The sequence below is a fragment of the Staurois parvus genome, unplaced genomic scaffold (assembly GCF_062004578.1).
Source record: "Staurois parvus isolate SC_StPar_1 unplaced genomic scaffold, SC_StPar_1.0 ptg000362l, whole genome shotgun sequence".
Taxonomy (NCBI): domain Eukaryota; kingdom Metazoa; phylum Chordata; class Amphibia; order Anura; family Ranidae; genus Staurois; species Staurois parvus.
In genome coordinates, this window is record NW_028318158.1 from 7,232,098 (window position 1) to 7,247,163 (window position 15,066).

General features: G+C 43.0%; 1 protein-coding gene across 1 annotated transcript; it reads left to right on the plus strand.

Annotated features, from left to right (window-relative positions):
• The first annotated feature begins 57 nt into the window (after positions 1-57).
• On the plus strand, positions 58-14,077 carry CNIH4 (cornichon family member 4). The gene is made up of 5 exons (XM_089685073.1): positions 58-216; positions 7,834-7,902; positions 8,430-8,542; positions 9,891-10,031; positions 11,559-14,077. Exons 1-5 carry the CDS (start codon positions 148-150, stop codon positions 11,584-11,586), a joined length of 420 nt encoding a protein of 139 aa, XP_089541199.1. The 5' UTR covers positions 58-147; the 3' UTR covers positions 11,587-14,077.
• The last annotated feature ends 989 nt before the right edge of the window (positions 14,078-15,066 follow it).

The following is a 15,066-nucleotide window of genomic DNA, read 5'->3' on the forward strand; positions in this document are numbered from 1 at the left end:
AAGTAGCGAACTATGAATAGTATGCGGTAGTCATGGTAACATTGCTCCGCCCCTCCACCGGGGCTCTGGCCGGATCCTGGGATCACGTGACGCCCTTCTCCACAGGTCTCCGGGTCACGTGGTGCGGGAGAAGGAGCGGCTGGCGGGATGGAGGCCGCGCTCTTCATCTTCTCTCTCATAGACTGCTGCGCCCTCATCTTCCTCTCCGTCTACTTCGTATCCTTCGTGTGTGGCGGCTGATGGTTCGCAGTATGAACTCCGAGCCGGGGTGGGGGAGGTGAACGGGTGTGATGTATATGAGTGCTGGGGGAGGGGGGGCTGACCATAGAAACCAGAGATGTTGCTATGGACAACAGCCTTAGTTTGGGCATGTGTGGTAATTCCTTGCACCAGCCAATCAGTGTGTGTGTGTGTGTGGGGGGGGCACAGGCAAGGTGTGTCTCGTCTGTCAGCCATATCACCCATCCTGTGTAGGAGGAGGAGGATGATGGTGGTGTTGGTGTGTCAGCTGTGTGTGGTAAAGTGTTACGTCGCTCTGTGTCACCATGAGCTATTTCTAATCCTTCTGCTGCTAGCATTAGTATACATAGGAGGCTATATTATATTTACTTGTTTTAAACTTTTTTTTTTTTTACATTTCTTCAGTTCCTGGTTTCTTGCCTAGGCAAATTATGTCCTACATCACAGGAGCCTTCAGGAGAGGAGGAGGGGCTTTCTCAGCTAAGCACACCCTCCTGCCTGCATGTCTGAGCTAAGAGCAGATGGATTCCAGGAAGTAAATGCTACATGAATCATCTGCCCTTACTCAACATGGCCACAGCCAGAAAGTCTAGCCAGTTTTTTTCAAAGTGATTTCTCAGCAAAAAAATGCATTGACTATTTTTAATCCTTAGGCCCCTTTCACACGGGCATTCCGTATGTCTGCTCTTCATCTGTCTGTTTATGGATGGAAAAACAGACACCCATGTATTTCTATGGACTGGCGGATGATCATCTGCTAATGTCTGTATTCGTAAACATTGGGGATGCACCGAAATGTCAGCCACTGAAACATATCGGCCGAAAATAGTCCGATCGGAAAAATGTAGCCGATACAGGAGACTGTGTGTACTGCAGATGTGAGGGGGGGGGGGGCCGCTGAGAAAGGCAGGAGAGGAGCCGTGTACACAGGGACTGGCTGTCACTATACGTCAGTGCCAGTTTTTAAATTCAATTTCCGGCTTCTTTTTTTCTTCACTATAGCTCACGGAATTAGCTGCCACTTCCCAGCTAAAATAAACAAAGTTTCCTTTTAGTTTCCCCCCCCAGCTAAAAGAAACAATGTTTCCTTTTAGTTTCTTTCCCCCCCAGCTAAAAGAAACAATGTTTCCTTTTAGTTTCTTTCCCCCCCAGCTAAAAGAAACAATGTTTCCTTTTAGTTCCCCCCCCAGCTAAAAGAAACAATGTTTCCTTTTAGTTTCTCCCCCCCCCAGCTAAAAGAAACAATGTTTCCTTTTAGTTTCTCCCCCCCCCAGCTAAAAGAAACAATGTTTCCTTTTAGTTTCTCCCCCCCCAGCTAAAAGAAACAATGTTTCCTTTTAGTTCCTCCCCCCCCCCCAGCTAAAAGAAACTATGTTTCCTTTGAGTTCCTCCCCCCCCCCCAGCTAAAAGAAACTATGTTTCCTTTTAGTTTCTTCCCCCCCCCCCAGCTAAAAGAAACTATGTTTCCTTTTAGTTTCGTCCCCCCCAGCTAAAAGAAACGGTTTCCTTTTAGTTTCTTTCCCCCCTAGCTTAAAGAAACAAAGTTTCCTTTTCGTTTCTTTCCCCCCCAGCTAAAAGAAACAAAGTTTCCTTTAGCTTTGGGGAAAATGACAGCTAATTCTGTGAGCTATAGTGAAGGAAAAAAAAAGCCGGTCAACATATAGTGACAGCCAGGGAGGGAGCCTCACTGTAGGCACTGCCCCCCAAAGAGGACCTGTCACTCATATGCTATCACATAGGGGACTATTGGTGATAGCAATAAAATCATAATTAAAAAAATAAAAATATACATGAAAGTAGAAAAAAATACAAAAACAAATTGGAGCCTCTCTTCCCCCACATACGCAGACATTTCAGTTTCGGTTCGGTTTGGTGTTTGGCCACATGCCTTCTGAATTTTCGATATCGGTTTTGGGACCAGAATTTTCATTTTGGTGCACCACTAGTTAACATTTGTTTGTTTTTTTACAAAACCCTAGTTTTCTTCCGTTTTAAAAAAAAAAGAAAAGAAGAAAAACAGACAAACTGATGTGAACTGATCTGTTTTTTCTTGGAAAAAACGTGACTAAACTGATGAAAAAACTTAACGCCATGTAAATGGGGCCTTATGCTGCTATTTTTAGTAAATAGGAAGGTTTATCACATTTACTTTTTTTAAACTTTTTTTTTCCCTGAAGTTTCTTCAGTTACGTCCTGGTTTACAGGCCTAGGCAAATGACATCCTACATCCCAGGAGTCTTCAGGAGGCGAGGAGGAGCTTTCTCAGCTAAGCATACACTCCTGCCTGCCTGAGCCAAAGGTAGACAGATTCCTGGAAGTAAATACATGAATCATCTGCCCTCACTCAAGATGGTCATTTTTTTCAAATGATTTCTCAGCATTATAAAGCACGAAGACTTGGATGGATGGGGGGTTTGCTGCGCATAATAAAAATGATTTAAATAGTGTTTTCAGTTTGTGGGGCTCAGATGTGGTGTAGTTTACTTATCTCACCTGTGTATACCTGTTATGTTCCTTGTCTCTCACACACTGTATATAGGCCAGGAATGTCACCTATTGGTTGTGTCACAGACATGTCCCTTGTCTCTCACACACTGTATATAGGCCAGGAATGTCACCTATTGGTTGTGTGTGTGTCACAGACATGTCCCTTGTCTCTCATACACTATATAGGTCAGGAATGTCACCTATTGGTTGTGTCACAGACATGTCCCTTGTCTCTCACATGTGTGTCTATCAGACCTATTCCCCCATCATGTGTGTTATTCTTTGTGTCACTGACTTGTCCCTCATTGTTCATGTTTGTCGGTCATGTCATATAAGATGTGTATAACCAGCATGCTCCTTGGTTGTGTGTGCCGGTGATGTGTCCCTTGTCTTCCATATGTGTATGTCAGATGTTACCCATTATGTGTAAAGCAAGTGTATCATTTGTGTGTGTTACTAGTCCATCTCTTGTATGTTTGGCATGCCACCTATTCGTTGTGTGTGTTACTGGCGTGTCCTTTTTGTCATGTATGTCAGATATATCCCATCCTGTTTGTATATTATTACAGGTATGATTACAGAGTGTTGGCTGTGTTTGTCCGTGACATGTCCATCGTCTCAAGTACAGGAATACCTCTGTTCACGAACTTAATTCATTCCATGACTCTGGTCGCGAACCGAATCAGTATGAAGAGAGAACACTAACCTTGCTTGAGACGACTTCTGGCATGGAGGACAGGAAAGCGGGTGGGAGGCGGTTATTCGGAGGGAGAGTCCCCCTCCATAAGGACATTGGGGAGATATTCAGGGGTTTCCTCTCTTCTTTGTCTCTTAGCTGCAGACTTAGTTTTGATGAAAAATCTGTCCAATGTCACTTGTCTTTTCCTGCGCTGCATGACCCTCCAGAAATGAGACCACGTTATCGTTCATCAGATTCAACACTGTTCGTTACAGTTATGTTGGGGCAGTGCTTCTGGTCCTTCCTTACCGCTGTGCGCGTTGCGGTCGCCTTCCTTACCGCTGTGCGCGTTGCGGTCGCCTTCCTTAGCGCTGTGCGCGTTGCGGTCGCCTTCCTTAGCGCTGTGCGCGTTGCGGTCGCCTTCCTTAGCGCTGTGCGCGTTGCGGTCGCCTTCCTTAGCGCTGTGCGCGTTGCGGTCGCCTTCCTTAGCGCTGTGCGCGTTGCGGTCGCCTTCCTTAGCGCTGTGCGCGTTGCGGTCGCCTTCCTTAGCGCTGTGCGCGTTGCGGTCGCCTTCCTTAGCGCTGTGCGCGTTGCGGTCGCCTTCCTTAGCGCTGTGCGCGTTGCGGTCGCCTTCCTTAGCGCTGTGCGCGTTGCGGTCGCCTTCCTTAGCGCTGTGCGCGTTGCGGTCGCCTTCCTTAGCGCTGTGCGCGTTGCGGTCGCCTTCCTTAGCGCTGTGCGCGTTGCGGTCGCCTTCTTTACCGCTGTGCGCGTTGCGGTCGCCTTCTTTACCGCTGTGCGCGTTGCGGTCGCCTTCTTTACCGCTCTGCGCGTTGCGGTCGCCTTCCTTAGCGCTCTGCGCGTTGCGGTCGCCTTCTTTACCGCTCTGCGCGTTGCGGTCGCCTTCATTATTGCTCCATACTTTCTTCTTACCACCATGCTTGCTCTGAATTTTCTGTGAAGCCATACTGGATGTCTGGTTTTGTATGTGCTAAAAAGCACACAAAAAAGCTTTCCAGCAAGTGTGCACAAGAATGAATAGTACTGTATAGTATGTGCTAAAAAGCTTCTCAGTACTGTAAGTGTCTTCACAGTGCACTTTCAGTGTCTGTCTGTGACTGCGATCTCACCTACAGGAAGTCAGAACAACATGTCAGAGCAGGGAAGATGGCCGTGGCTTGTGTTCGTCAACCGAAGCGGAGTTTGTGAACCAAAACAAATTTTTGCGCACTCTTCTGTATGTGAACCGAGTTGTTCATGAACCAAGGTATCGATGTATATGGCAGACATGTCTGCCAAGGTGTGTTTATTACCAGCTTGTCCCTTGTAGGTTGTGTGTGACACTGGCATATCCCTGGCTGTCAGATGTGTTGCCCATTACATGTGTGTTACAAGTGTGTTGTTTGTGTTACCGGTGTGTCACTTGTATGTCTGACATGTCACCAATGAGTTGTGTGTCACTGACATGTCCCTTGTCTACCATATGAGTATGTCAGATGTGTCACCCATTGTGTGTGAAACAAATGTGGCATTTGTGTGTGTTACTGGTGCATGCCTTGTCTGTCTGGTATTCCACCCATCGGTTGTGTGTGTCAGATATACCACCCATCCTCTCTATATATTAGTATTACGGCATGTTGGCTGTGTGTGTGTCACGGACATGTCTCTGTCATGTGTATGTCAGACATGTCACCCGCTGTGTGTATTATTTGTGTACTCTTCATCTCTCACAAGTGTCACCCGTTGCGTGCGTGTGTGTGTGTGCGTGCGTGCGTGTATGTATATGTGTGTGTGTGTGTGTGTGTGTATATATGTATGTGTGTATGTATATTAGTGGCACGTTCTTTGTCTATTGCATGTTGGTCAGGAATGTCAGCTATCAGTCATGTCCCTTGTCCCTCACATGTGTATGTCAGACATATCCCCCATTGTGTGTTGTTATGGTGTGTCGGGTGTGTGTGACTGACTGACATGCGGCACTGACACAACGTGAGGGACATGGCGGCAGCAGGTGAGTGGATGCCCGCTAACAGGCACTTCCATGATGGATTTAAAATGACAGGTGCTCTTTAAATGTAAGCAATCTGACTCATTCTTGCTGGTAGTTAGTCATTAATATTTGCAAACCAAATGAAGGTTTCCTTTTTAAAATAATAAGCTGTCAGGTTAGTAAAACAGGGATGTGAAGTGAAACAAGAAGCGCACGAACCTTGCGCATTACCTCAGTAACCAAAATTTATTTAGTAAAAGAATGGTATTCACAAACAGCGAATAAAAACAGGTATATAAGTCCTCCAAGGGACTTCAAAGGCAAGAGGCCAGCGCGAATCCCATCATGGGGGTAGCCACTCAGTACAGCTGATGCGTTTTGAAGGTCATGCCTTCTTCCTCAGAGCTGACTGGACTGAGAGTGTAGGTTCCCATTTATGCCCCCAGACTGAAATAAGGCCCTCCCTGATGGGTTGGGCTGTCCTGGGCAGGGAGGAGGGGCCCAGGTGTCAACAAAGTGCAGTAACTAGTCATCAAGATATATATATAAAACAATATAAATAATAAAAATAAAATGTATATAAATGTGTAGAATAAAATAATGGTGGATTTAAAATGACAGGTATTCTTTAAATGTAAGCAATCCGACTCATTCTTGCTGGTAGTTAGTCATTAATATTTGCAAACCAAATGAAGGTTTCCTTTATAGAATAATAAGCTGTCAGGTTAGTAAAACAGCGATATCAGAACTGATTTTAGGTTAATAGGTTCATCACACATAACTGGAGAACGACTCAAATTCTTGTATTTCATGTTTTATCTCAGTTACTGTGATATTGTGTGAATGCATCAATGCAGTGCATGTTATCTCAGCTTGCAGAGTTTAGATTCATTGAATGAGTTTACCAAAAATATTGCAGAATATACAGCCTCATGCTACATAACTACGCTCCATTTCATGCTGAATAAACTCAATTATGTATCTTAAATAGAAAACTATCTTTAGATAGATTTTTACTTCAAAAGTGTTTTATTAAAATAAATTTGATAAAAATAAAAAAAAATTTGATTTCAATTTTTAAAGTCCGATTTTTAAATCATCAATTTTTATCGACCCTGGTCTCTTGTTTGTCCGGCATGTCGCTCATTGTGTGTATTTCTGGCATGTGTCCCACAGATGTGTAGGTCAGGCATGTCACCTATTGATCATGTGTGTATATTACCAGTGTGTCAGTTCTGTATCACCCGCGTGTCCCTCTTCTCTTGTATGTCCAGCATGTTGCTCATTACTTGGTGTATCATTCCTCAGGTGGACTATGGGATCATTAGTTGGCAAGGAAAGCGGTTTCACAGATTTTCTCACCTTTCATCCTATTCTTGGACAATATTTATTTATTTTTTTATATAGCGCCATCAATTTATGCCGAGCTTTACACATATATATTGTACATTCACATCAGTCCCTAACCCTCAAGGGGTGTACAATCTAAGGTCCCTAACTCACATTCATACATACACATACTAGGGTCGTTTTGACAGGAAACAATTCACCTACCAGCATGTCTTTGGAGTGTGGGAGGAAACTAGAGTGCCTGGAGAAAACCCACGCAGGCACAGGGAGAACATGCAAACTCCAGGCAGGTGGTGCTGTGGTTGGGATTTGAACCAATGACCCTAGTACTGCCAGGCAGAAATGCTAACCATTTAGCCAATGTGCTGCCCAATATCTGCCTTTGCACTTTCAATGGTGATTGAAGGTGACTAAAGCTGGACAAACACCTAATAGACACATGCTGGTACCTGATGAAGCGGTCAGAGTTCGAGCCCTGTGTGGCCCTATGGGCATCTTTCTATCTACAATTTGAAGGAGTTGGGTGTAAAATTGTCAGCTGAACAGCAGCTGCATCCAATTATATGCAGTCACTGTTCAGGTATTCTGTAGCCGCAGGTGCTGGCTGTCAGGGGAGATTCCTGCATCCATGCAGATTATTGTCAATGGGAAAACAAACAGGTCCCTCACATTCAACCCACGGAGCTGAACAAGAGAAAACTCTGAGTATAAGGCCAGTTCAGGTTGCCTGTGTGGCTGGAAATGGTGGAGAATGTTCCTGACACTTGTTAGAGCTGAGGAATATACTTGGATGAGTGGTCAGACATCTTCCACATTACAAAACAAGCCTAGCAGCATGACTACTACCTAGTATGATCTGTATCATCGAGTATTTGGTAATGGGCGAGCCAGTTTGCTCCTTGCACTCTTTTATTGAGCAAACCAACAAGTGTGCTCTTCATACAATTGTAATTGTGTCACTTTGCCAGTCATTCCTCTTGCACAATAAGTTGCCTGTACTTTGCACATTCCAGGGTTTAATGCAGCATTCCAATTTACAAGGCGGCTTCTGTAGATAAAAGAAATATTGTCCTTAATTTTTGCTGTTTAGATTATTACTCTGTCAGACTTGGAATGTGACTACATAAATGCTCGCTCCTGCTGCTCCAAGTTAAATAAGGTATTTGTGTATTTGCTGTCATGGGGAATGTTTTTTGCTCTGTTCTATTAGTATTCAGCCCCTTTCACAGAGTGACATTTTATACTTCTCCGCATCCTAGCAGAGCTTTCCCTGATTATTTTAAAACCAAACATGCAGAATGTTTTTCTGGTATTAAAAGGAAACTTGTCTCATACTGCCTTTCTCTGTGTCTTCAAAATATGTTTCTTGAACACAGTTAAAGCGGAACTCTAGGAAATGTATAGCACAGCTTTTACCAATGTGTCTGATGCAATGTGTCTGATGCAATGGTGCAGATCTGCATAGAAACCAATCAGCTTCCAGGTTTTATTGTGAAAGCTTCATTGAACAAGCTGAAGTTAGAAGCCGATTGGCTACCATGCACAGCTGCATCAGATTTTGCACTCTCCAGTTTTAGTAAATTAACCCTATAGTCTCTTTAATAATGAGATAACGAAGTTGTACATGTTGTAGGTGAGAGTTCTCATTAAGCATATTCCTCACTTTTTTTGTTTCTTTTTTCATAGTGGATAGTGCCAGAGCTGATCGCTCATACACTGGTGACTGTGTTGATGTTGGTGTCATTGCACTGGTTCATCTTCTGTTTAAATCTTCCTGTAGCGACATGGAATATATACCGGTGAGTGACATCATCCCTGTGCTGTTCATAGCCTGAGTAGAGCTGTAGGAAGGATCCAGCAGGCCCCACCCATAACAGGCAGCCTGTAGGAAACTACAGGAGGGGGCTGAAATAAGAGCAGTCACAATAAACCGAGAGAGAGCAGCAGTGACCGGTCTGTGTTCCAGGAAGCTCCTGTACAGAGGAAACATTTCACAAGGAATGTGCATTTCACATGCTTCAGATTTGCTTATCCCTGAGTTCATGTTTAAAGTAGAACTATAGGCAAAACGTTTTTTTTTTTCTTCATTTTGGATAAAGTAAGGGAGAGTTATAACCCGTTAGATTTTTTCCGCCATTTGTGTCCCATTGCAGAGATTTCCTTTCATTTCCTGTCCAATAGCCAAACCGAAAATGAGAGGAAATCCCTAAAAATTAAGGGAATTCCTTTGGGAACCCCCAGGTCACTGGAGGGGGGAGAGGGGTGGTCCTTTCCTGTCCTTTCCCTTCCCGTCCTTTCCCTTCCTTTCCCTTCCCTTTCCTGTCCAATAGCCAAACCGAAAATGAGAGGAAATCCCTGCAAATTAAGGGAATTCCTTTGGGAACCCCCAGGTCACTGGGGGGGGAGAGGGGTGGTCCTTTCCCTTCCCGTCCTTTCCCTTCCCGTCCTTTCCCTTCCCGTCCTTTCCCTTCCCGTCCTTTCCCTTCCCGTCCTTTCCCTTCCCGTCCTTTCCCTTCCCGTCCTTTCCCTTCCCGTCCCTTCCCTTCCCGTCCCTTCCCGTCCCTTCCCTTCCCGTCCCTTCCTTTCCTTTCCCTTCCCGTCCTTTCCCTTCCCTTCCCTTCCTTTCCCTTCCCTTCCTTTCCCGTCCCTTCCTTTCCCGTCCCTTCCTTTCCCTTCCTTTCCCTTCCTTTCCCTTCCTTTCCCTTCCTTTCCCTTCCCTTCCCTTCCTTTCCCTTCCCTTCCTTTCCCTTCCCTTCCTTTCCCTTCCCTTCCTTTCCCTTCCCTTCCTTTCCCTTCCCTTCCTTTCCCTTCCCTTCCTTTCCCTTCCCTTCCTTTCCCTTCCCTGCCTTTCCCTTCCCTGCCTTTCCCTTCCTTTCCCTTCCCTTCCTTTCCCTTCCTTTCCCTTCCCTCTCCTTCAATCAGTTATCAGAGCTCCCTTAATGAAATGTAACTTCAGCTCCCCGCCTCCTTCCCATTGCTGAGATCCTGTGTAAATTCTACACTTTGGATGTAAAGTAAAGACAGCTGAAGATAAACAGGTACAACTTCTGTAGGAGGATTTGTTTCATCTCTGTGTATCACTTAAAGCTAGTCACTTCACGGGGTATATGTAAAGACCTTTTTCCCCCTTTTTTTTTCTTCTCACAGATTTATCATGGTACCAAGTGGAAATTTGGGAGTGTTTGATCCAACAGAGATCCACAATCGAGGACAGTTAAAGTCTCACATGAAGGAGGCTATGATCAAGTTAGGATTCCATCTACTGTGTTTCTTCATTTACTTATACAGGTGAATTCCATCACTTGGCAGTCACACTCCTTTTCATTAATTCTGAGTGCCAGAGTGTTGTCATTTAATTCACAGAAACTTTAGGAAAGCGGAAAGTCTACTTTTTCTTCTTCGTTTTTGGCTTTCAGCGCTCTCACATTTTTAATGCCAATTATTCAGGCATGCGACACTATCCAAATTAAATTTTTTTTTTTTTTTTTTTTTTTTTTTTTAAGACAGATGGAGCTTTCTTTTGATGGTGTTTGATAACCACTGGGTTTTGTTTATTGCTATATAAATTAAAAAATGCATTTTTTTTCTTATAACATTTAGCAAAAAAAAAAAAAAAATAAAAAACATATATATAAATTTTTTTTTTTTTGCACTGAGATTGCTTTTATAGTCATGCTGGCTGTAAAAGCAATCATTTTGTCACTCTCTCTGGCTGCATTTCTGCAGCCATTGAGAAATACTGTGAGATGTGTGATTGGTTACAAATTATCACTTGGTACAAGGTTGCTGTGAATGGGCCTTGTACCATGTGATCTCTGTGATCAATCACAGAACTCAGTGTAGTAAACCATGATGCCAGGAATGGCATCTTGTTTACTACTGTGCATGTGATCGCTGATTGGCCAGTCAGCGATTTTACATGGTACTGGGGCTGCCCACGGTGGCCTGGTACACTGATCCGTGTTCCACTGTGTCCTGAGGACGCAGCAGGCACAGATGTCACTGTACAGAGAGATTAAAGAGTAAAGATAAATACATGCAACTAGATGTGCATGGGCCAAAGAACTTTGAAATCTGAAACATAATCTGCAAGATTCTCTACTTCTGGCAGAATAGAGTTCAGCTGGCTGCCTCCCTCACCATGCTTTTGCCTGTTTCTAGGATGGATGGCCTCACTGGCCAGTAAAAGGCGATGGAGGAACGTTTTGCAAGTTTTGAACACTAAAGTGTTAAAGTATATGTAAACCTTTGCCTTGTAAAATAACCCATTCGGTTTAAAATTGAAGTGAAAGGCAAAACATTTCTGTATACATTAAAGAAAAAAAAAGAAAAAAACAACTTTTAAACACTGAGAACTGACCACGCTGTTCTCTTGCTTAGGGTGGACAGTTTTTAATAGTAAAGCAGAGGGACTGGCAGGAACACCAGGGATTTCACACTATAGCAGCAATACAAAGAGCACAGGATACTTTCATACAAGTACATGGTATCAGGAATGTGAAATGTTGGATTTACATACATCTTAAATCTTAGCATTCAGCACACCAAAGGTTTCAGAGGTCTCCAGATGCACATGAGGAGGGCTGCAGGCATATGCCTGTGTGATTTACATTCACCTAGTCTCCACTTAGAAGATGAACGAGAGGTTGTACAGGGACTAGAGCAGTCACAAAAACTGTATTAATGTGTGTTCAATTCAGCACAGCCTATTTTAGAAAAAAATAATTTCCCACTATATTGCCTGTGATATGTAATGTAGAAGCATGAGCTGGGATCGTGGGGAATGTACTAAATCCTCTGTATTTGTATTTGCAGTATGATTTTTGCCCTGTTAAACAACTGAGGCTTGTCGGGAGCCAAAGAACAGGATGGGAGCCTTAACCTGCTTCATGAGAGGAGAGCCACCAGGAACAATGCAAACCAATATCGCACTGCTACACACAAAGTATTTTTCTTTTCCTATTTGAACTCCATATTTTTTTGCTGTATTTTTAACATAAAATATTTAAATAGAAAAAAAATTCCAATCACTTGTGTTTAATTTTTTTTTTTTAAACACAGAGGGACACTATGGTTCTTGTCTTACTAAGGATTCTGGGACTCTGCAGAACTACTGCTGTGCCAATTGACCAAAACGATATTTCCATCTAGTGGTTTTGATAATATAAATTTATAAAAATGTGAACATTTTGGTAGATTTTCAAAAGAGGTTATATTTCAAGCTAAAGTGGCATAGTAAGGATTGATATTTTGAGATGTAGCGGATTTCCTGTTTGCACAATGACCAGTTATTGTCTTGCCTCCAGTTCCAGCAATACAGCACAGTGACATACATGTCACATTTATCTTGTGTAAAGGTGTCGGGACGTTTACATATATACATGCATTATTAAAGTGGACCTCTACTGAAGTACTGTGTTACGTAGGGTGTGAGAGAAGGGCTGAAATACTAACCGTTCATATGGAGCCTTTCGGAACTTGTTCCTCTTTCAGCCCACATCATGTGAACAAGAATCTGAGTCTTGCTGTGTGTGTCTGGCACAGAAGGGAGCTGGAATAGCATTTTCTCCAGTAATAATGGTCTCGCACCTTCTCCTACTTTATCTGTCCCAGCAGGGCTATTAACATCATTTTTTCAAGGATTAGAAAGATACTTTAATAGCACACATTTTTTTTGGGTGGAGGTGACTCTAAGTCCTCATGCACACTGGATGTTTTTACAGCGGCTGTTTTTGGCTTTTGATGCTTTTTTTTCTACAGCTAGTAACCCCCCCAGCATGTTATCCTATGTGCCCATACACACAGACTGTAATCAGTGTTTTTTGGCTGGAAAAAAACCCCAGAACTAGTGGTTTCTAGAGGAGTTTTTTAGCTTTAAAAATGCTCTAACGCTGAAAAATGCAGCAAACCGGCATATTTGGATGATTTTGTTAACAAAAAAATATTTTATTTTGTTAAAAAAAAAAAAGCTAAAAACCCCGCTAAACGCTAATGCAAAAACACTAAAAAATTCACATTTTTACCATGATTTTACATAGCTGAATAGCTAACATTACCAGCGTTATTAAAAAGCTCCGTGTGCATGGAGCCTTATAGTGATATTAAGGCTTGTTCTTTAAAAAGAAAAAAAAAACGTTATGCTTACCTTCTCTTTGCATTGGTTTTTGCAGAGCAGCCCCAATCCCCCACTGGTGCGCCTGGCTCCTCCCCCGACCAGTGCCCCCAATAGCAAGCCACTTCCTATAGGAGCACTTGTGCTTGCTCGCTCCCGAGCCCCGCTCTATAAGACACGTAGAGCCGCAGCCTGCTCTCTCATCACTGGCTGTGAATGACAGCAGTGGGAGCCAATGAGGAAAGAGAGAGACTCAGGAGAACCACGGCTCGTGTGCACATCGCTGGATTGGATGGGGCTCAGGTAAGTATTGGGGGGGGGGGGGTGCATGAAAGTAAGAAAAAATCTTCAGCCTTTACAACCACTTTAATCTCAGAATTTAGGCTTGATTTTAAGCAATTTTTCTTTTCTTTTCTTTTTTGGACAAGAATGGGCTTGTGATGTCAAGGGAGAGGCATCCTTTTACTTTCCCATTCTTGTGACAATATCCACAAGACAGGAAGCAAGGGGACTTCTCTTTAAACCAGCCATAAACACTTATTTTTCCTTTTTTCCATGACCTGAGTGGAGACTCTGTTCTCAGCTGCATAGAGAGGTTAGGGTGGAGATACAGCAGTACACTGGTCTTCCCAGTGACTGGCTATTTGGGTGTGTGTCAGGATAAGTCTGATCATTGGAGGATAGAAGGCTTAGTTCCAAGCACAGCTAGAGAACTGACCACGGTGTGTTTTCCTGCTCAATGTGATGAGTTTTCAAGAAAGCAGAGGGACTGGCAGGAACACCAGGGATTTCACACACAGGAAGCAATACAAAGAGAACAGGATACTTTTTCATACAAGTACATGGTATAGCAAGCACATATCAGGAATATGAAATGTTGGGTTTACTTATAAGTTTTATGGTTTGAGCATTGTTACTGTAAATAAAGGTGCCATATTGTCAATGCAATACAGTACTGCTGCCCTAAGTGTACCTGTCATATAGCATTTTCTGCTATAGTGGACCAATATAAAAGAGGACTCCCTTGATTGGATGGGAGGCCCACTTTTAATCCTACTGTTTTGGATGTGAGGTAGAAATATATATTTGCGTTGATGGCTGTTCAGTGGGATATTTGTAATACACAGTTGAATAAGAATAATCTGCAGTTTGGACCTTTTTAAATGTCTTTTCATGTTTCCCATTAAACTCAATCTGCCTATGATGCAGAACCTGCTTTTCAGACACTTGTGCTGGTTGTGAGATCAATTTTATCGTTTGCAAAACCATACGCAAGTGTCAGACTCAGAAACATATCAACCCCTGAAATCTCTTGCATTGAAGATGCAGTTACATTGCAATCCCACTGCCTTTGAATACAACAGGGGGGTTACTAACTAGGATTGGTAATAAACCCAAAAAGAAATGTATTAAATTTCAGCTTACTATCTTAGATGGGGTGCCTGTATTAGTTATTTTTATTTTATTTATTTTTTTTCCCACGTGGTGGTACAGCCAGTAATTATTTTTCAACTTACTTTAACAAACCAAGCTGTGCAAAGTAATAGTTGTGCTGACAATCCACTTTTATTCATTTATGTAAAACTTTTATAGTTACAGCATTTTTTTTTTTTTTTTTTCCCCTTTTGAGATAATGTGTTATCTGGAGTTCAGCTTCAATTCATTAGTCAAGTCCATATAAAACCAGTCATAGATCAATTTTCTTTCCTGCAACCCAGTGAAAAAAGGAAAAGAAAAAAAAAATTGCTTAATATTCCCCATCAACCTAGTCAGTGGTGATGCGGTGGAATCCCTCCCAGGGAGAACACAGTGATTACTGCTAGCGGCTATAATAGCCGCTAGCACTAATCGCATGTAAATCAGACCGGCTAGTTGTATGCAAATTGACCAATCAACTTAGGTACATTCGGCCTGTGTGTACATGGTTCGAATCTTGGCCGGTCCCTTATGAGACAGCGGAGATTTGAACCCACTATGGCTGCCTTTAATCTGCTAGAGCATCTAACTCTGCTGTCCAAAATGCAGACAGGAAGCGTGTTACTGACCAAATCACCAGGTGTAATGTAGGTGGGGGGGAGCCTTAAAAAAAAAAAAACAAAATGCAGCCACAGTCTCCAAGTATTGGTAAGCTGCAATATGTTACATTGTAATACTGCTTCAATGTGCTTGGGTGTATTTATGCCCCATTTCCACTGGTTTTTGCAGTGGAAG

Excerpts from the sequence above, each read along its gene's own strand:
- CNIH4 (XM_089685073.1), top strand. The coding sequence starts at position 148 with ATGGAGGCCGCGCTCTTCATCTTCTCTCTCATAGACTGCTGCGCCCTC. Across the intron at positions 8,543-9,890 it reads GCGACATGGAATATATACCG|ATTTATCATGGTACCAAGTG; the intron begins GTGAGTGACATC and ends TTCTTCTCACAG. Across the intron at positions 10,032-11,558 it reads TTCTTCATTTACTTATACAG|TATGATTTTTGCCCTGTTAA; the intron begins GTGAATTCCATC and ends TTGTATTTGCAG.